This window comes from Rousettus aegyptiacus, unplaced genomic scaffold (genome assembly GCF_014176215.1).
Source record: "Rousettus aegyptiacus isolate mRouAeg1 unplaced genomic scaffold, mRouAeg1.p scaffold_m13_p_16, whole genome shotgun sequence".
NCBI classification, from domain to species: domain Eukaryota; kingdom Metazoa; phylum Chordata; class Mammalia; order Chiroptera; family Pteropodidae; genus Rousettus; species Rousettus aegyptiacus.
In genome coordinates this window covers 33,550,917-33,569,790 of record NW_023416291.1, presented here as the reverse complement: position 1 = coordinate 33,569,790, position 18,874 = coordinate 33,550,917, and the positions used below count along the sequence as shown (strand labels likewise).

Below are 18,874 nucleotides of genomic sequence, written 5' to 3'. Positions count from 1 at the left end.
TAATCCAAATCTGAGTTTATTAGGAACTTTTGAGACACTAGTGAAAATTAAAGACTCTTCTCTGGGGAAAAATACTAGGACATTGGTTTATAATGGTGTCTGGAATCCCATTCTTGAGTTGAGGGAGCAGGGAATATATTGCAGGGCTCCTGGGCCCTCTGGGAGCCTCTATCTCTCCGGGTGGGGCAGAGGAGGTGGGGCTTCAAGCCTCTATCTCCAGAGCCAGCCTAGGCTTCCTGGCGCGGGGTCCCTCAGTTCGGCTCCTTGCCATGGGGTTTCTGTTCCCCCTCTCCCTGCTGGTTTTGCTGGCTGCCGCCTATCCGGGAGGAAGGAGCACGCTGAGGTGCCGAGATGCGCGGGCACAAGGCTCCGGAGATAGCTCTCCAGCGCCCTCGGAGACCAAAGCGTCGTTCTGGGTGCGCATAAGCCCCAAGTTCATGGCTGAGCCACCCGGGAGTTCAGTGTGGCTTAACTGCAGCAGCAGCTGTCCCCTGCCAGAGAGTTTCAGCCTCCGTACTGGACTGCAGCGAGGCCAGAACATCAGTGGGCTCACCTGGGTCTCCTTCCAGCTTCTGGATGTGAGAGTCTGGAGCTCCAACGTGCACTGCTTCGTCACCTGCGCGGGAGTAACACGGGGTGCCACCGCCAGGATCAACACCTACAGTGAGGGAAAGGGACTCAGGCCTAGCTTGGGGTGAGAGGAGGGGGACATAAGTGGGGCAGTTGACAGCCGCGCTAGGTGGTGCCCGTGGACCTTGCTCAGCGGCCCCATCTTGCTTTAGAACCGCCACACAGCGTGATCCTGGAGCCTCCAGTCTTAAAGGGCAATAACTATACTCTACGCTGCCACGTGACACACGTGTTCCCCGTGGCCTTCCTGGTGGTGAGTCTGCGGAGTGGCGGCCGGGTCATCTACTCTGAGAGCCTAGAGCGCTTCAAGGGCCCGGATCTTGCCAATGTGACGCTGACTTACGAGTTCCCAGCCAGGCCCCGCGACTTCTGGCAACCCGTGACATGCCACACGCGCCTCAGTCTTGACGGCCTGGTGGTCAGCAGCAGATCAGCACCCGTGACGCTGATAGACTTTGGTGAGTCACCCTTGTAATCCTGGGGACTTGAGGAGGGCTGGAGAAGAGTTATGACCCCGGGAGGGTGTGCAGGCCAAGCTGGAGAGGCCATGCGGGTCGTCCCATCTCCAAGTGCTCTGTACCTAATTCTCACCTCCTGCCCCTAGCTTGGAGCTCTGTGTCCAAAGCCTTGGCTTCTACCTCCATCGCAGCCCTTGTGGGGATCCTTCTCGTTGTGGGGGCCGCCTACCTGCGAAAGTATCTACTGATGCAGTCCCAAGTGTAGAGGTTTTCCATTCCGGCTGTGTGTGAGCAAACAGGAATCTGGAACAATTTAAGGAACCTTCCCTGTATCAATAAAGCCTTCCTCAGCCTACCTCTGTCCCGCCGTCTAAAAGTCCACCACTAGTGCACAGCCTCAGAGAAGTGGTCTTTTTTTGGCCTTGTTGCAGTCACTTTCTCCAAATTCCTTGTCTCCCCTAGAGCACCTGAGGTTTCCTCACTCTGGTGCCCCTGGAGTACTCAGAGCCTCAATCCCTCCGCATTACTAGCCATGTAGTAAACACCTGCCCTGCCGGCATTATCAGTATGGTGCAGCTGGGCAAAGCCTGAGCGACTGCGGGCCTTGGGCTGTGAGCGGGTACCTTCAAAGTATGACTTTTCCTGATTGGCTCCTCTGTTAACATGCAACAGCTCTAATTGGATATTGCGTTTCCTTTCCCATCCCCCTTCTTTCCACTTTGATCCTGCACTTAACTGTAGCACAAGGATAGGGCAAGAACTGAGCCCAGAGTTCACTTGTCAGGGATGCAGATAAGGGGACAAATGGGCAAGGTCACAGGGATATATTGAGGGCGTCCATATGCAGAAAAGGTACCCATGTTGTGACTGCGGAGAAAAAGCAATCAGATGGTACATGTTGGGTGGCTCCGACTTGTGTCCTGGCAACATCCTGATGGTCACCGGGCCTGGTTGGTACACAAGAGTGTCAAAGCTTGAGGCCCGGATGCGGGGTCAAAAGCGTCACAGCTAGTCTTTTGGTCTCGCATGGAATTCGGACCCGTACTGAATGCCTGGCAGGGCCTGCGTGGTCCAGGCCCTGCTCACCGCGCGGGGGGGCGCTCTTCCACGGCTCTTGTTCGCACACGCCGAGTAGACACGTGCCCGCTGTATACTGGGTAAATACAGAATGGGAGCAGTGCCGACCCTAATTTAGACGCCTGCGAACGCTGAGCTCACGCACACGTGTTCCCAACTCGCTGGCATTTTGGTTCCTGCCCCCTCTGTCGCGTGCGGGGGCGGAGCCAGAGAGGGACTGGGGGCGTGGCTGTAACCCTCAACAACCCGGGGTCAAAAGGGAAAGAATCAATGAGGGAGGCATCCCACGCCAGGCGCTGGATCTACCCTATTTTGCGCTTCCCAGATCTCTCCTAGCCCCAAATCAATCTCCGCCCCAAGAGGCTCTGGTGGGAAGGGCTAAATATGAGGGCGGAGCTCGGAGTCCCATTATCACAGCATCTAAACTAGGGGTGGGGTGGAGGTTTGAGAAGAGCAATCCAGCAACCCCCCGACCTCCGCGTCGCCGCCGGGGATGACGCGGGAACGCGCAGCCACCCCTAGAAGGCTCCAGACGATTGAGCAGGCCTCCACGTAGACCTTGGGGGTCGCCGGCTCCTGCCGCAAGCCTTCACCGAGACTGGGAGCTGGCGCACGCTCTCCCTTCCTCCTCCCCACCGCCTCTGCCACCGCCCCCTCCTTGGAAACCAAGTTACCAACGTTAAACCAATCCCAGAGCGCAACTCTGCCTCCTCCACACCCCACCCGCCGCACCGCGCGGTCCTCGAGCCCAGCTCAGCACTCGCGCTCCCCTTGCTTCCTGCGCTTTCCCCGCGGCGGCGATGCCAGGGCCCTCGCCAGGGCTGCGCCGGGCGCTGCTCGGCCTCTGGGCTTCCGTGGGCCTGGGGGTCTTCCACCTCTCAGGTAAGAACCGGTACCAGCTCCCGGGTAGACAGGGGTGGGGGCAGGAGGGGCGGAGTTACCGGACCTGAGAAGGAGCCACTTGCCCTCTGAGCTCCGCCCTCGCCTGGCTCCCACGCTTCCGCCCCCACCTTGAGCCCTGGGTTTTCTTTATTTCTCTTCCCCCAACACACACTTGAAGACTTAGCTTCCCGACTCCTCGCTCACCCAGGTCTCTACCCGACCCCATTCGAGATGCTAGGTGCTCTTCCGCACCCAACCTCGCTCCCCGGAGATACCCATGTCCCTGTGTCCCCTCCTGGGGTACCACGCTCTGCTATGCACCATGGTCCACCAACTGATATCTTCCCCATTCGTGCGAAGACCCGATCTCTCCAACTGCTGTGATTCAGAGGCGCTGTTCCCGCTCCACCCGGAGCTCTGGCAACCCAGTCCCTCGATGTTCCCGCCGTCCTTTCCATGAAACCACCCCGCGTCCTCTTTCTGTTCTTCACCCGGGTTTGGAGTCCTCCCTTATCCTTGATTCATCTCTCTTTTCCCCTCACTTCAACCTCAGTCTTCCCCTCTCTTAGTGAGAACTCTAAGAACCACCAGTTCGCTTCCCTTTCCGCACCTGGGGTCCCCTCCCAGCGTTGTTGTATGCATGAAAAAACCCATCTTCTCATTTTCCCCATTCCGCCATGCTTTTCCATCATCCATTGCCACCTTGGAGACCAGGACTCTCCGGTGCCATATCTTAGACACCCTCGAGGTTTGCACCCTGGGAGCGCGCCTCCAAATATTAGGCCTGGGCAGGACGCGAGGCTACTGAATTCTTTCCTCCCTGCGGCCTCTGCTCATTCCCCGGGAGTTCCTGACTTGCATAGGGGTGGCTTCCCTGGCTGAGCCCGCGTTTCTCCGGGCAGCGGTCGCGCAGGAGCCATTCTGGGCGGACCTACAGCCCCGCATGGCCCTCGTGGAACGCGGGGGATCGCTGTGGCTGAATTGCAGCACCAACTGCCCACGACCTGAGCGCGGTGGCCTGGAGACCTCGCTGCGCCGGAATGGGACCCAGAGAGGTTTGCGCTGGCTGGCGCGGCAGCTGATTGACATTCGCGAGCCGGAGACCCAACCGGTCTGCTTTTTCCGCTGCGCGCGGCGCACACTGCAGGCGCGTGGGCTCATTCGCACTTTTCGTGAGTTCTCAGCAGCCACGCTCTTACTCCACTACTTTACCTCCCTTCCAGGCCCCGCCCCCTGAGTTACCGGGTCTTCCCCTTCGGGCCCCACCCCCTGGGTCCCCATGCGGTCCTGTCTTGGTCCCTCGGTTCCACGCTATGTCCCGCTGAGCCCTAGCATTTCCAAGAGCTGTGTTTTCCCCCTTGCAGAGCGGCCGGATCGTGTAGAGCTAGTTCCCCTGCCTGCCTGGCAGCCTGTGGGAGAGAACTTCACCCTGAGCTGTAGGGTCCCCGGCGCTGGGCCTCGTGGGAGTCTTACGTTGACCCTCCTACGCGGCTCCCAGGAGCTGATCCGCCGCAGCTTCGCCGGGGAGCCACCCCGAGCACGGGGCGCGGTGCTCACAGCCACTGTACTGGCGCGGAGGGAGGACCATGGGGCTAATTTCTCGTGCCGCGCAGAGCTGGACCTGCGGCCCCAGGGCCTGGGGCTGTTTGAAAATAGCTCGGCCCCCAGAGAGCTCCGAACCTTCGGTAAGTGGGAGTGGGGAGGAGAAAGAGACCCAGGGGGGTCGGGCTGATGCTTAAGAAGTGTCGAGGCAGAGAAATCTAAATTCTAATTCTTAGTCTAACGCTCACCAGCTGAAAGCTATTTTCCTCTCTGTGCCTTGAGGATTGTTGGATGCTAGTGCAAGTAAAGCGTTTAGTGTATATTAAGTGTTCAATACATAAATTCAAGCTCTCTTCTTGGACTCTCAGCACTGTCTCCGGACCCACCGCGCCTCGCTGCCCCCCGGCTCTTGGAAGTGGGCTCGGAAAGACTCGTGAGCTGCACCTTGGACGGGCTTTTTCCAGCCTCAGAAGCCGGTGTCTACCTGGCGCTGGGGGACCAGAGGCTGAGTCCTGATATCACCCTCGAAGGAGACGAGCTCATGGCTACTGCCACAGCCACACCTAGCTCAGAGCAGGAGGGCTCCAGGCAGCTGGTCTGCATTGTGAACCTGGGGGCGGAGAGCCGCGAGACCAGGGAGAACGTGACTGTCTACAGTAAGGCAGAGTGAAGCGAGACCTCTGCGGCTCGGGGGTGGAGCCAGAGGGACTCGAAGGTGGGGCAGTGAGCGGGCGGGCTTATTATGGGAGTGGGCGTGGCCCCAGCGTCCTGAAGGGGCGGGGCAGATGGAGGATTGAAGCGGAACGGTGGGAGAGGCGGAGTCAGAGCCGCAGGTAGGGAATGTGGCCTGACCTGGTCAAAAGGGTGGGGTGAGAAGGGGCGGAGCCTGAGCTGCCCGCGAGGCAGGGCACGGTCCTTGTATTTTGAACGCAGCGCTGGGAGAGTTCGGCAGACCTGAGGTAGTCTTGGCTGCCGGAGAGGTGTGGTCAGTCAAATGCCCGTCTCCAGGCTTCCCTGCGCCCCTCCTGACCTTAAGTGAGCCCAGAGCCACCGAGGGGAAGATGGTAACAGTAACCTGCGCTGCCGGGGCCGGAGCCCTGGTCACATTGGACGGAGTTCCGGCTGCGGTCCCGGGGCAGCCCTCTCAGCTCCAGCTAAATGCCACTGAGAACGACGACAGACGCAGCTTCTTCTGCGACGCCACCCTCGAGGTGGACGGAGAGACCCTGAACAAGAACGAGAGCGCCGAACTGCGTGTCTTATGTGAGTTTACCTCTTGCCTTCCTCCTCGTGCTCTCCAAGGATCTGCCTGGTCCCAAATGGAGTCTTTCCCATAGTCCACGTGTAGCCTCTCTGTATCTTGCACCCTTTCCCGCAGATGCCCCCCGGCTGGAAGATTCGGACTGTCCCAGGAGCTGGACATGGCCCGAGGGCCCAGAGCAGATACTACGTTGTGTGGCCCGCGGAAACCCAGAACCCTCTGTGCACTGCGCCCGGCCTGATGGCGGGGCTGTGTTGGCGCTGGGCCTGCTGGGTCCGATCACTCGCGCGCTAGCCGGCATTTACCGCTGCACTGCGACCAACATCCAGGGCGAGGCAGTCAAGGATGTGACGCTGACAGTGGAGTGTGAGTGAGGGTGCGCAGGGTGCATTACTGTCTGATTTTCAAGGTCTAGGGGTAGAAAGCCTACAGGGAAGAGTAGCAGCAAGGTATGAGAAGTGCCTTTGGGCAGGGTTTTGGGAAAGGGAATAGGCTGGTGAGCCAGATTTGACAAAGGTTGGAGGGGAAAGGGTAGGGCTGTGGAGTGTGGTACTTTGGGAGAGTCTTGGAAAGGTGTGTGCTCCAAGGCATCTAACAAATTTTAGGTCAAAGACTGGGGAAGGGTCCTGTGGGCGCTTTGTAGGAATCAGAAAAATGCGCCTCTTGGGGCTCATGAGGCCCTAAAACAGTGCACAGTTTGGTGCATGAAACCTCTTTGGTTCAGGGTCTCTGTGCAGGGCATAGCTAGCCCAACTTCATAGCTGCCTGGAGAAAGAAAGAGGGTCTAGGGTCATTAGTCAGATCCCCAAACCCTGAACCTAATAACACTTTCTTTTCCAGATGCGCCAGCACTGGACAGCGTGGGCTGCCCAGAACGCATTACATGGCTGGAAGGAACGGAGGTCTCACTGAGCTGCGTGGCACATGGGGTCCCACCACCCAATGTGAGCTGTGTGCGCTCTGGGGAGGCAAAGGTCATTGAGGGCCTACTTCGTGTGGCCCGGGAGCACGCGGGCACCTACCGCTGTGAAGCCACCAATGCTCAAGGCACTGCAGCCAAAAATGTCGCCATCACAGTGGAATGTGAGTGGGGCAGCAAGGGGCAAGATGGATTATGTCAGAATAACCCTGACCTAATTTCCAGTCCCTGCGTGACCCTCTGCTCCACAGATGGCCCCAGTTTTGAGGAGCTAAGCTGCCCCAGCAATTGGACGTGGGTGGAAGGATCTGGACGGTTATTTTCTTGTGAGGTTGATGGGAAGCCACAGCCAAGAGTGGAGTGTGTCGGCTCTAGAAATACCAGTGAAGGGGTGCTACTGCCACTGGCACCCCCAGACCCTAGTCCCAGAGCCCCCAGTATTCCCAGTGAACCAACACCTGGTATCTACACCTGCAACGCCACAAACCGGCATGGTTCCATGGTCAAGACAGTGGCCGTGAGCGTGGAGTGTGAGCGGGGCCCAGGCAGGGGTGGGGGTAGCAGGGATGTAGGGGGTGCCCTGGATCAGCCCTCCCCTGATGCCCTTCATGACTGCTTTACAGCACCTCCGCAAATGGACGAGTCCACCTGCCCAAGTCACCAGACGTGGCTGGAAGGGGCTGAGGCTGCTGCCCTGGCCTGCACCGCCCGAGGTCACCCCTCCCCACAAGTGCGCTGCTCCAGGGAGGGCACAATCCAGCCTCAGCGTTTGCATGTGTCCCGACAGGATGCAGGCAACTACCACTGCTTGGCCACCAATGCTCATGGCACAGATTCCCGGACTGTCACTGTGGGTGTGGAATGTGAGTGGGGACAGCACCAGATAGAGGGCACTTGGTGCCCAGATCAGGGACATGCAGCGGTGGGATTGCCCGGGGAGTCCCATTTCTGGGAACAAGGAATCCCGGCCTAAACCTGAGGTAATAAAAACTCTATAGAACAGGAACCCTGACTCCCTCGTCTTGGGTCAGAAGAGCAATAGCACGGGTCCCTAATTCCTTCAATTGGGTGAAGTAGGGGTACAGGATGTTATTCCAGATAACAGCCTGATTTTAGGGGGTGGGGGCTCTCAAGGGAGACAGGATCCTCACCTGTGCATCTGAGCAGAGGTGGTCTCAAGATTATGGTGCATGGAAGCAGGGCACTTGGTCAGCATCCAGGCTAATGGTGAGCCCCTTTCCAACCTCCTGTACCCTGCAGACCAGCCCGTGGTGGCCGAACTGGCCGCCTCCCCTCCCGGTGGTGTGCGGCCAGGAGGGAACTTCACGTTGACCTGCCGCGCAGAGGCCTGGCCTCCTGCCCAGATCAGCTGGCGCGCGCCCCCTGGGGCGCTCAACATCGGCCTGTCTAGCAACAACAGCACGCTGAGCGTTGCAGGAGCCCTGGGTAGCCACGGAGGCGAGTACGAGTGCGCAGCCACCAACGCGCATGGGCGCCACTCCCGGCGTATCACCGTGCGTGTGGCTGGTAAGTGGCCGCTGGAGGGCAAGGGTGAGGGATTTGTAGGGGGCGGGGTCTGCGCCTTGGAACACCTGACCTCATCTCTGCCTCCCTCTCAGTTCTCACAGAAGAGACTGAAGGAGTCCAGGGTAGAAGTTGGGGGCATCCTGATGGGGGTGTGTGTGTTGGGGGGCAAGGGGTGCTTTGACAGCGGGATGGAAGTGGGAGGTGGAGGTGGAGAGAGAGGTTGCTGAAAGAACTTCAAGGAAAGGGACCCTCCAGGGTTGTGACTGCTATGGGAAGAAACTTATTGTGTTGCGGGGAGAGCTTCTGCCTAGTGGAGACTTGGTCTTATTTATCCTCCACTGTGTCACTGTAGAGATGGGGCTTGGTGAGGGAGCAAGGGCAGAGGAAGGCAGTGGGAGGCCCTAACTAGATCCCTTCCCCCTACTTCATGTCACTCTAGGGTTTGGTTCTTTCTAGGATAGAGGAATGACTCGGTTTCCCCTCATTCTTTTGGGGATGAAGAGAGTTGACTTTTAGGTATCTCTGTGGCCAGAGGCTTATATCCCCATGTGCTGGGGTGGCATTTAAAATGGGTTTTGGGTCCCACCAGTGCTGGGTGTGGCTCGGGCTTGGTATTTCGCTGGGGTGGGGGAAACCCCGAGCTTGTCCACCCTCTTTGAGGGGCTCCACCCCGCAGGTCCGTGGCTGTGGGTCGCCGTGGGCGGTGCGGCGGGGGGTGTGGCGCTGCTGGCCGCAGGGGCCGGCCTGGCCTTCTACGTACAGTCCACCGCCTGCAAGAAGGGCGAGTATAACGTGCAGGAGGCCGAGAGCTCCGGTGAGGCCGTGTGTCTCAACGGCACCGGCGGCGGCTCAGGTGGGGGCGCAGGCGCCGAAGGTGGAACAGAATCTGTGGGAACCATGGAGACACCAGCGGGGGGCGAGGTCTTTGCCATACAGCTGACTTCAGCATGAGCCCGCTCCCCTCTCCCCGCAGGCCGGGGGACGCCCTCAGACACACATGGGGGCTTACTGTTTATTCAATTATTTATGTATTCAATTCGAGGGCGTCACCCCAATTTTCTACCCTCCCCCAATAAAGTTTTTATAAAGGACTCGGGTTCTGTTTGTGTTGGTCTCTGCAGTGTGGAAGCAACTCGGGGTTTGAATCTCGCGCAGGTTATTTATTCAAAAGACTGTTTTTGTTTTTGAGGGTCTACAATGTGTGGGCACAGTCTGCATCGAGCTTCTCCCCATTCCACATTTCCTCTAACTGGACCCTTGGGCAGGGGTGGAAACTGCCTCTCTCACTCTCTTCCACCCAGCGCTGCTGTCTAATCTGGCTAACTCTTGGGGGTGGGAGTTAGGTGCTTCTCCAGGCTTGGTTCCAGGCAGAGCTGAGGCCACCTTTCCAGGGCAGGTGGAGCTCCTCTCCTAGGGGTCAGAGCTTCAGACTCCAGCCCTGAAGCCTCCACTAAATGGTAAACAAAGGCAGTGGCTGCAGTTATTAGTGTCAGCACCCAGGATATCCCTGCCTCATTCTTAATGCTTCCTCCATCTTGTGCCCATCCACTGTGTCTCTGTTTACCTCCAAACTGCCTTTGGCCTATCATGATTCAGAGACACAGGGTATCACCTGAAACCCTCACTGCATACCACTATACCTCTCCTCACAGCATAAGGAGAGAACAGCTGCCCCCCATCTCCTCCCTTCTCTACAGCTATAGAGAAGGAAGCAGGTGTGAACAGCTCCAGCTCTATCAGCTGCCCATGCCAACATTTTCATGAGCAAAGGTGAGAGCAGGAAACAGCCATTAGGGTCAAGCCAGTGCTGGGTGTCAAGTACAGAAAGCAACATGTTGCAAGTGTGGTACAGCCCCTGCCTCTCACCCTCATCAATAATCTCTCCACTCCCATCTGCTTCCTCTGGGTTCCTTGAACCCCACAAAGCCCTGCCTGCCACAGGGCCTTTGCTCTTGCCATTCTATCTGCCTGAAGTGTCCTCACCCCAAACAGTCCCATAGCTAGTTCCTTATCCTCAAGTTTCTATGTAAATGTAAACTCCTCAGAGAGGCCTTCATGAAAACCATGGCTAAGGTCATCCCCCAACTCCTCACCTCCTTCTATATTTTGTCTGCAGCACCAGTGACTACTTGACATTCTACTAGACATATAACTGAATTTTTTTTACTGTCATTCTAGAATATTGATTGCACTAGAACAGGGATCTTTTTTCTATTCACTACATAGTGTCCTCATCAGTGCCTAGCACACGGTAGTTGCTAAATAAATATTGAATAAATGGACAAAAACCACCATGAGTTTGCAGACACAATGTGAGACCTTAATGTGTTCAGTGCGTGTTCCCAAAGAGGTTCTCCATGCTGGGCATTGGGGTGGCCTGTTATGGTCAGGGACACAGATATGGTGACCTTGGCACTCTAAAGTCATGGTCCAGTGGGGGAGAGGAATGTAACTGAAATGACCCTGGAGCAGTAGAGAACTAAAAATTCTGGTGGTTCTAAGCAGGAGACCAGCAAGAAGCCGAACTAGAGCCTGCCGTGAATGGGAGTGGGGTATCTGTTTTAGATGGGGTGGTCAAGGGGAGCTTCTTTGAAAGCCAAGCCTCCCCATCCCCAAGTGGTGAGAAGGCATGGGGGAAGGGTGTTCTGAGCCCAGGAAGGTTGGGACCAAAACCAGTAAGAGGCCTAAGGGCTGAGGAATTTGGGCCCAGGCCTTATGTGCAGGCCCACCCAGGAGAGCTAAAGGGGGTCTCGCAGGGGCTTGCTTTCCTGGGGCACGTGGCTAGGCAGATCTCACTCAATCCAAGGCAGGGATCACCGCTGACCTCGCTGCGTCCCACCCACCCTTGACTTCCAGCCTTCCCTTTCCCTCCCTGTGAGCACTGGCAACCAGTGTCTTGGTGATAGCAGCAGAGGTGAGCTCTGCCCAAGGCCTGTGGCTTCAGGCTGGGGACACCTTTTGGTGAGATTAGAGAGATCTTGAAAGAGGGGAAGGGGGACTGTAAGGATGCAGGAAGATGACATTCTGCAGGCAAGGGTGGAATTGACAGTTGAAGGGCCCACTTGTGTCTGTATCGCCGTGCTAATGTGTGTCATCTGATGTTTCATGTGTGTCTTCCAATATATGTGTCTATGATCTCTCAGTGGACATGTGTCTGTCAACCCATGTGTCTTTCAGCCTTGTGTGTGGTCTGTGTTTTCTCATGTGAATGTCAGCATATGTGTATCTCGTGTGTTGATGTATATGCCTGTCTTTTGTGTCTGTCTTTCCGTATGTGTTGTCTGTCTCTGTGTGTGGTGGATGTTTCCCTATGTGGAACATTGTTGTACATATGACTAATTCCCTGTGGGGGGCTGGTGCTTGTATATGTGACTGTGTGTGTCCCTCAGAACCCCAATGAGAAAACACCTGCCCACATTCCTGAGCTGGGGGAGAGGCAGGTGATGGCACAACAGATGAGATCCCCAAGTCACAGCAATCCTTTTGAGTAGTTTTGCTCTTTATTATCCTGGCTAGTAACAGTATGAGTGTCACTGCTGAGAGCATTTCCTGAAGGGGGGCTCCGCCAAGCCTGATTGGAGCAGGGGCCAAGAAGGGGGCCAGTGACCTCCTGGAGCTCTGGGGCCTGAGGCCTGGGTCTTCCGTCTATGGTCCCTAAAAAGGGCAGGAGGAGAGAGGAGGCTGGCTGGAGCCCTCAAGACCCAAGGTCCTTCCCCATTCCTCCTAGGAAGGCTTCTGCTCATTCTTCCTCTGGGAAAACTGAGACAGGATAGGCTTGGCTGGGTGATGAAGGGCTTACCCTTCCTGAGTTGGACCTTGGTGGGGGCTCAAGGACACCCCGCATCTGCCACATAATCTCTTGGGCTGGACATTTTTTCTGGGAACCAGCCAGCAGCTGGAACACCGGGTGCCATATTTCTTGTACCTGGGGTGGGAGTACAAGAAACCAATATTCAGGATGCACCAGGGGCACAGAAACCGCCACTAGGAAACCATTTTTCCCAATGGTGGCTGTTTTCCCTTCCCAATACTCCATGCTGGCTAAGCACAGGCTGATCTAGGAACCCCACCCCAACTCCTTCCTCCATTCTGCGGACCTGATACCACAGGCATTGCAGAGAGGGGTACCATCTTCAGCATCTCTCCAGAGTGGAGTCCTCTGGGTCCTACAGGAAGCACAGCGCCGGGGCCCTGAAGGGACAGATGCCAAAGGGCAGAGGTCAGAGTCCAAGAATCTGAGCTCAGGAGATCTGTGTGCAGTGGGGTGGGTATTTGGGGGATCTCTGTGAAGGCCTCACCTGGCTCTGGGCCAGCCCTGGGTGTTGCCAGATCTAAGACAGAGGGAAAAGCAGGAAGGGAGGCAGATGGCAAAGCTCCGCAGAGGAGGAAGCCGGGGGTGGGGTGACTCAGCCAAGTGGAGGGGGTACTGTGACTCCTCCTGGATGGGTCTAAATGGGGAAGCAGGATGGGGAGAAAGACAGGGAGGACAGGAGGTTGGCCCCCCCAAATATTTATAGCTCTCATGTCTCCAGGACTCACCCAGGGCCTCACTGCCTCCCAGGTTGGCCTCAGGGCCCCCACCAGGGCCTGTCGTGGGACCCTGAGAGCGGCTGCTGCAGGCCAGACTGGAAAGCAGACAAGGTGGTTAGCTTTGGAGGAACCTGCATCCTGTCCCAGACAGCCCCTCAAAATGAAGATTTCTTATCAAGGTATCAGGTAGCCTTCAGGAGGTATCTGATGTCCAAAAGGCCTGGCTTTGTCCCTCATTAGCAGTAATAATAATGATTATTGATCTGAAGAGATAGTTTGCCTAGGGCCAGCCTGCCAGGTTGAAATCTCATTTCTCCCCGGTCCTCGCTGTGTGTCCCTGGACAACTGATCTCTCCCTCTGTGCCTCAGTTCCTGCATCTATAAAGTGGGCTTTACAAGGCTTCGATAGCCCACATACATCAAGTGCTACCTATTACCTTTTACTGTTGTTCCTGACAAATGGTAGCTATTATCGTTACTGGAAAAAATAATGGTTAGCATCAGCTGTCAGTATGGCCAAGAGGAGACCCAGGCTCGGACCCAGACATGACTGGCTACGGCAGCAGGGCAGAAACTGGCACTAATCTTGCTCAGATACTGGGCCATTTGTAATGTAGGGTTCATGTGGGAGTCTGTGAACCCTGAGGGCACCCCGTCCTAGGCCTCTGTCCCCACAATTATCAATTGCATAAAGGGCACCCTCACCAGGGCCAGACCCTACCTGTAGTCCCTACCTGTAGCTGGGTATGATCTGTAGGCTGGAATCCGGCTTTATCTGAAACTTCAATGTCACCCCCTCGAACTGGGGGTCCACTTTCTCAGCCCCCTGGTGAGGATTCAACTGCTTCCGGGATCTCCTCTGTGGTGGGGCAGAAGGGGCTGGGGGAGACCCTGGGGGTCCCAGGCTGCAGTGTTGCTGGTTGATTGGGGTCAGCATAGCCCTGGCATCCTCAGCCAGAAGTTGGGGTCCCACCGTCCCCAGGGTCTTCAGCTCCCAGTAGGGTTCCAGAGCCTGAGTGTTCCCAGTGTGGGGCTGGGTCGGCTCCTCTGCTGTGTCTTGGAGGAAGTGCAGGGTAGTGACTGAATCCTGGTGTGCAGGCCAGAAAGACCTGGAAACAAGGGACAGTGTGGTCACCCCCTTTCCTGAGCAGCACCTACATAGGCCTCGGGGACATGCGGCAAAGGCAATTGCATAACCTCTGACCACATATGACCCCATGTACCCCTGGGGACCAGAATCTCTTCTTTGTAAGTACCAGCAACTAACATTGTGACCCCTGAATAACCCCAGGAACCAGAAGTCATGACCCCTTGACCACTGGGCCAGGTTGGGGGAAGGGGCCGCTCCTTAACGCACCTGCCACTGGGTCTGAAGCATCTTGGGGTCCTTGGTGCCTGCTGGGTGGGGGATCCGGGGAGGGGCTCTGGGTCCAGACAGGACGGCGCCAGCAGTTCTCGCAGCATCATCGAGAGGTCTGGCGCAGGCTCGGCCTCCATCACATCCCAGCCCAGCCCCCTCCCAGAATCTCGCCCAGCCCCGCCCCTGCCGGCCCACGGATGAGCGCCACCTGGGTGGGGAGGGACCTGCAAGGTGCTGGTGATTGAGGCAGAGGGGGCAATGAGCCCCACTTGGGAGGGGCAGGGCGGGTCGATGTCCAGCACCTACTTCCTAGCTCCAACCCTCAGGTCAGCCCCAGCCCCTCGCTCTCTTCCCACTCTGCTTATTTGGCCTCCACGCCCCTGGCGGCCGAGGACAGCCCGGGCCCCTCCAAATCCCTCCGCGGCTGCGGGGGCGGGGCCTTGCCACGCTGACTCACGTGGGCCTTCAGGTTCCCAGGCCCTCTCCTCCAGACTTCTGCCTCAGTTTCCCTGATGGTCCCATCACCGCTGTGGGAGGGGAGACCTGGGGGCCTAGACGATGCAGCTGTAGACCGATGGGGCTGCCCCCTCCCCAGGACACTCAAGATGCTGGAGTTCTGTCAGATGGTTTTATTGCCACTCTAATTAGATTCCACCCTTATCCACACCCCAATTCTCAGGGGCTTGGCAAGGTCACCCTAGCAGGGGCCCTGTTCCCACCAGAGCCTAGATACGGGATCTCTCTGAAGCATTTGGCCTTCTGGGTGCTTCCGATATCTCTCTTGGACTCCTCCGAACTGTCTGGGCTGGGCTGGCAACTTAGCTATTCCTTCAGTCTTGGCCCTGAGGCCATGGGTGTCTGAGATGGTCCAGCTACCCATATCAGTGGGGCTTGGGGACATGGCCGTCCACGTAGAAGTTCCTCGTGATCTTGGGCAGGGTGAATTCAGCCCCTTCCAACTCAGGAGTCAGTATAATCTGGCAGCCCAGCCGGGAGTTCTCCTGGAGGAGGGGGGCCATGTCCAGCATGTCGTCCTCCCTGGGCAAGGGGGGCAGCAGTTAGTAGTGGGCACGTGGGTGGAGCTGACCAGAGCCCAGAAGGCAGGAGGGGAGCACCTCTCAGGTCATGAAGAGGCAGGCTGAAGGAATCCAGGGCAAGTGGTCAGCAGGGTAGGGTCCCTGCCAGCAGCTGGAGAGGGGATAAAAGCTAGGGCTGCCCTCCACTGCTCCCCAGTGGATACCAGGAATGCAGAGGCTCAACAGCCAACCTGGCAGCTCCAAGCTGGGAGGGGCGGCCCTGCTCACCGCTCGTCCGGAGGAGGCAGAAGGTCCAGGTGGTCCTCGCTCACATACACATGGCAGGTGGAGCATGCCAGGGAGGCTTCACAGGCCCCTGGGGACAGCAAGTGAAGGGAGTATAGTTGAGGGGCATGGTTAGGCTGCTGCTATCCAGTAAAAGACATAATGCAGAAGCCCTTTGTTTCACCATGTGCCTCCCATCTTTCTCTCCCAGGCCTGCACACTGTGTGCACCCTCCACTCTGTCATTTACTCAGCTAGCTGTTCCTGAGCTGTAGGTAGGTTTTGCAAAGGGATATGACTCCCCAGCAGGCTGAGGACCAGTCTGGGTACATGGAACCAGATCATGGACTTGAAGTCAGTGTAACTGAAAGGGGAAAGGCCAGGCAGGTTTCCTGTAGCCTGAGTCCTAGCTGTGACTCTTGTCGCTGTGACTCTTGTCACTGTGCTGGGCAAATGTGTTCCTCCTCCCTTCTGCTGCTGAAGGAGGGACCAGTTAGTTCACTCTGCACCTAGTGCATCAGGGTAAGGTGTCAGGGAATAAAGGCTGAAAGATGAAGCTGGGATTTTGATTGCCCCTGGAAGCACTCCCAGCCTTCTGACTGATGACAGATTGTTTGAGGATAATGTCCCTCCTGTACTAAAACCTTCCAAAGGGTTTTCAAAGCCAGAATAAAATCCAATCTTCTCTGCTCAGTCTTGGTGATCCTCCTATTCGTTCTCACTTCATATCAGCCACATCTGCTCCCTTGCTCAACTCCAACATCACAGGACTTTTGCACTTGCTATACCCTTGGCCTGGAATGTTCTTCTCTCCACTATTTCCATGGCCAGATCTTGTCTTTGGGGACTCAACTGTCCTCCAAGTCTCCCATCTCCTGTTTATTGTCCTACCTCTTGCCTTGTTAATTTATTAATTTCTGTACAGCATTTATCACAGACATCATCTGAGTCTCTGGGTTTACCTGTCCCCCATCCACATGCCCTGAGCCTGGCATGTTGTAGATGCTCAAGAGACCCTTATTATAAGTGAATGATGGGGCAGAATTTGGCTTTTTCTTCCAGACATGTCGGACAATTAGGGTGGAGCTGCAAGGCACCCTCCTGACCCAGTAGAACCTCCCTGTCTCCTGCGGAGAAACTTGGTGTTGAAACTCCACATAGTCCCTGGCATCTCTTCCTCGGTCCTGTCTTCTACCTCATTAGTAGCCTCATCCCTTGAGATAGAGATAATCTAAAATAAATGTCCCAATTAGTCACTGCACACTAACCATGTGCCAGGTATGAAGCACTACGCATGACAGCTGTTTAATCCTCCTATCAACCCAGAAAAATGGAACTAAATTATCCCATTTTATAGATGAGAAAACAGGCCCAGAGATGCTAAGTACCTTGCTCAGGTCACACAGCAGTAAGAGGCAAAATGTGAACACAGGCCACTTGCCTCTAAAACTCATGGCCCAACTCTGTCCTGAACTACCAGCCACTGGATTCCAGACCAAAATTCGAGGCAGGCCTACCATGACCACCCCCAACATCTCCATCCCTTCTAATGATTAAATCGGCCTCCCTGTTACATTCACACAATAAATAACCCTATACATTTTTTTTTTCAGACCACCCTTTTCATTTGCTGATGATATAATTGTAAATCTACTACCTATTAGGTTGAAATTGATGTGAAATGACAGGGGCCTTATCTATTTTGTACACTGCTGCCTGACACACAGTAGATGTTCAATATTCATAGAAGAGCAGCAGATTAGTAGTTAAAACAGTTTGTGTTTGAATCTAATTTTGTCACTTCACTTTGGACCAGGTCTATGTAACCTAGGGCTTAATTTCTTCACTTGTAAAATGAGACAAACTCGCCTACTGCAAAAAATTGTCATGAAGAGCCAGTTAGTTAATATGTGTTAACATGCTTAAAGTAATGCCTGCTATCATTACCTTTCCTTCAACAAAACTGATTTAATACCTGTTACATCTAAATACCACGACGAGCAACAGACACATGTGAACATGGCAAACATAGTTTCTGATCTCATTCTGGGGAGGGATGACAAAGAAGGAGAACAGTAAGAAGAGCTATGAGATCAATAAAACACTAATATGACAGAGACACTAGGGAATGGGGACTTTAACTTGGTTGAGGGGGATTAGATTACCAGGAAGATGACATTTACATTGAGACCTGAGGATGAGAATAAACCAGACCTCTTGGGAAATCAGTTCAGATGCAGAGAATAGCAAATGTAAACCCCTGAGGCAGAAATGAATTTGGTGATTTGAGGAATAGCAAGAAAGGCAGTGTGGCTAGAATTGAGGGAGGAAGGAGAACAATACAAGCTCCCATAGGTCCGGAGTTTTGGAAACCTCAAGTTAAATGCTCAATAATCAAATGCTGAGGGAATGAAAGTTAAGAGCTGGGCAGGGGATGTGGCAGTGGTGAGAAGTCTGGATTTTAGTCCATGACTGGTGGGAGGCCTTGGGAGAGTTAAGCTGTGGACACACACATCTGATTTGTGGGTGGTTTCCTTTGTTCTTGTGTTTGTTTGTTTTGTTTTAAACAAATGATAAGGGCCTCCCACCTTCCAGGTCCACCCCATGGCGCTGGGCCAGGTGGAGAACATTGTCCCCGACTCTGCCGCTCACAGGAATCCGTTGGCCTGACCGGTCTACGAACACCACGTTCACCCTGGGGACAAATGGGGGTGGAAGCCGAACTGGATGATGCGCGTGTCAGGTGGAATCAAGGGTTAGGAAGTCGGGCTTGGGCTTTACGGACAAGGAAACAATGCGAAGGAGAGGGGGACCCAAGGATCAAGCATCAGAGCAAGGTGGGAACCATAGGAACCTCGTGGGATGAGGAATGGGGGAGTTAGCGCCCCCACTCACACGTCCCCGGGCCGATCGGGACCACTGGCTTCTTCCTCTCCCGCCGGGCGCGAGCCTGGAAAACACAGTTGAGTGAGCGGACGCGCCGCGCCCAGCCGGCATTCGACGGGTTAACGCTGCTCCACCCCGCTCTCCCAAGGCGCTGCGGGTACCTGTTGCCCGGAATTTTCTGGCTGTCGCTGGCGCCGCAGCCTCCCTGGATCCCAAAAAGCTCCCGTGTCGGATCCACCAAGTGCCCCGGGCCACCCGTAGTAAGAACCCGCCATTCACGCCACCCCAGGCCACGGAGGCAGCCATGACAGGCATCACGTGACCCACGGACTGGGCATGCGCTGTGATGCACAAGCGCAGAGAGACCATGATTGCTTGTTAGCGCTGACGGCTGCTTGGGTCTTGACTCCAGACTTGGTCTGTGGGCGAGTGGTGCGTAGCAGGATCGAACACACCAAGACTTGCGAGGGCATCCCAGACTACCCACCCAGGCCCACTGTTT

The 18,874-nt window shown here is 55.8% G+C and overlaps 4 protein-coding genes across 5 annotated transcripts; 2 read left to right on the top strand and 2 right to left on the bottom strand.

Moving 5' to 3' along the window:
• The first annotated feature begins 239 nt into the window (after positions 1 to 239).
• Positions 240 to 1,443, top strand: ICAM4 (intercellular adhesion molecule 4 (Landsteiner-Wiener blood group)). The gene is made up of 3 exons (XM_016153621.2): positions 240 to 663; positions 783 to 1,088; positions 1,235 to 1,443. The coding sequence occupies exons 1-3, from the start codon at positions 270 to 272 to the stop codon at positions 1,351 to 1,353; spliced, it is 819 nt and encodes a 272-aa protein (XP_016009107.1). The 5' UTR covers positions 240 to 269; the 3' UTR covers positions 1,354 to 1,443.
• A 116-nt stretch (positions 1,444 to 1,559) lies between these two features.
• On the top strand, positions 1,560 to 9,387 carry ICAM5 (intercellular adhesion molecule 5). 2 transcript variants are annotated; one of them, XM_016153451.2, is made up of 11 exons: positions 1,560 to 3,047; positions 3,950 to 4,219; positions 4,412 to 4,732; positions 4,958 to 5,245; positions 5,598 to 5,852; positions 5,968 to 6,216; positions 6,691 to 6,933; positions 7,021 to 7,299; positions 7,393 to 7,632; positions 8,030 to 8,296; positions 8,973 to 9,387. In XM_016153451.2, the coding sequence occupies exons 1-11, from the start codon at positions 2,966 to 2,968 to the stop codon at positions 9,245 to 9,247; spliced, it is 2,769 nt and encodes a 922-aa protein (XP_016008937.2). In that variant the 5' UTR covers positions 1,560 to 2,965; the 3' UTR covers positions 9,248 to 9,387. The 2 variants fall into 2 exon arrangements, with proteins under 2 accessions (XP_016008937.2, XP_016008936.2); XM_016153450.2 differs by having other exon boundaries at positions 5,938 to 6,216.
• A 2,387-nt stretch (positions 9,388 to 11,774) lies between these two features.
• ZGLP1 (zinc finger GATA like protein 1) lies at positions 11,775 to 14,685 on the bottom strand. The gene is made up of 6 exons (XM_016153614.2): positions 14,184 to 14,685; positions 13,561 to 13,935; positions 12,836 to 12,921; positions 12,394 to 12,487; positions 12,096 to 12,221; positions 11,775 to 11,950 (listed from the first exon to the last, which is right to left on the bottom strand). Exons 1-6 carry the CDS (start codon positions 14,321 to 14,323, stop codon positions 11,827 to 11,829), a joined length of 945 nt encoding a protein of 314 aa, XP_016009100.2. The 5' UTR covers positions 14,324 to 14,685; the 3' UTR covers positions 11,775 to 11,826.
• Positions 14,686 to 14,800: 115 nt separating this feature from the next.
• Positions 14,801 to 18,872, bottom strand: FDX2 (ferredoxin 2). Its single transcript, XM_016153627.2, has 5 exons — positions 18,534 to 18,872; positions 18,382 to 18,436; positions 18,075 to 18,181; positions 15,491 to 15,578; positions 14,801 to 15,224 (listed from the first exon to the last, which is right to left on the bottom strand). The coding sequence occupies exons 1-5, from the start codon at positions 18,739 to 18,741 to the stop codon at positions 15,068 to 15,070; spliced, it is 615 nt and encodes a 204-aa protein (XP_016009113.1). The 5' UTR covers positions 18,742 to 18,872; the 3' UTR covers positions 14,801 to 15,067.
• Between the last annotated feature and the right edge of the window lie 2 nt (positions 18,873 to 18,874).

What these genes read in the sequence shown, in the direction of transcription:
- ICAM5 (XM_016153450.2), top strand. Translation starts at nt 2,966, where the DNA reads ATGCCAGGGCCCTCGCCAGGGCTGCGCCGGGCGCTGCTCGGCCTCTGG. An exon ending in TGGGCTCATTCGCACTTTTC is followed by an intron (nt 4,220 to 4,411) that starts GTGAGTTCTCAG and finishes TCCCCCTTGCAG; the next exon opens with AGCGGCCGGATCGTGTAGAG. An exon ending in GGAGAACGTGACTGTCTACA is followed by an intron (nt 5,246 to 5,597) that starts GTAAGGCAGAGT and finishes GCCCGTCTCCAG; the next exon opens with GCTTCCCTGCGCCCCTCCTG.
- ZGLP1 (XM_016153614.2), bottom strand. Translation starts at nt 14,323, where the DNA reads ATGGAGGCCGAGCCTGCGCCAGACCTCTCGATGATGCTGCGAGAACTG. An exon ending in CAGATCATACCCAGCTACAG is followed by an intron (nt 12,922 to 13,560) that starts GTAGGGACTACA and finishes TCTGCTTTCCAG; the next exon opens with TCTGGCCTGCAGCAGCCGCT. An exon ending in TGCAATGCCTGTGGTATCAG is followed by an intron (nt 12,222 to 12,393) that starts GTCCGCAGAATG and finishes CTCCCACCCCAG; the next exon opens with GTACAAGAAATATGGCACCC.
- FDX2 (XM_016153627.2), bottom strand. Translation starts at nt 18,741, where the DNA reads ATGGTCTCTCTGCGCTTGTGCATCACAGCGCATGCCCAGTCCGTGGGT. An exon ending in CAGAAAATTCCGGGCAACAG is followed by an intron (nt 18,437 to 18,533) that starts GTACCCGCAGCG and finishes TGTGTTTTCCAG; the next exon opens with GCTCGCGCCCGGCGGGAGAG. An exon ending in CCATGGGGTGGACCTGGAAG is followed by an intron (nt 15,579 to 18,074) that starts GTGGGAGGCCCT and finishes TGCTGTCCCCAG; the next exon opens with GGGCCTGTGAAGCCTCCCTG.
- ICAM4 (XM_016153621.2), top strand. Translation starts at nt 270, where the DNA reads ATGGGGTTTCTGTTCCCCCTCTCCCTGCTGGTTTTGCTGGCTGCCGCC. An exon ending in CGCCAGGATCAACACCTACA is followed by an intron (nt 664 to 782) that starts GTGAGGGAAAGG and finishes ATCTTGCTTTAG; the next exon opens with AACCGCCACACAGCGTGATC. An exon ending in CGTGACGCTGATAGACTTTG is followed by an intron (nt 1,089 to 1,234) that starts GTGAGTCACCCT and finishes TCCTGCCCCTAG; the next exon opens with CTTGGAGCTCTGTGTCCAAA.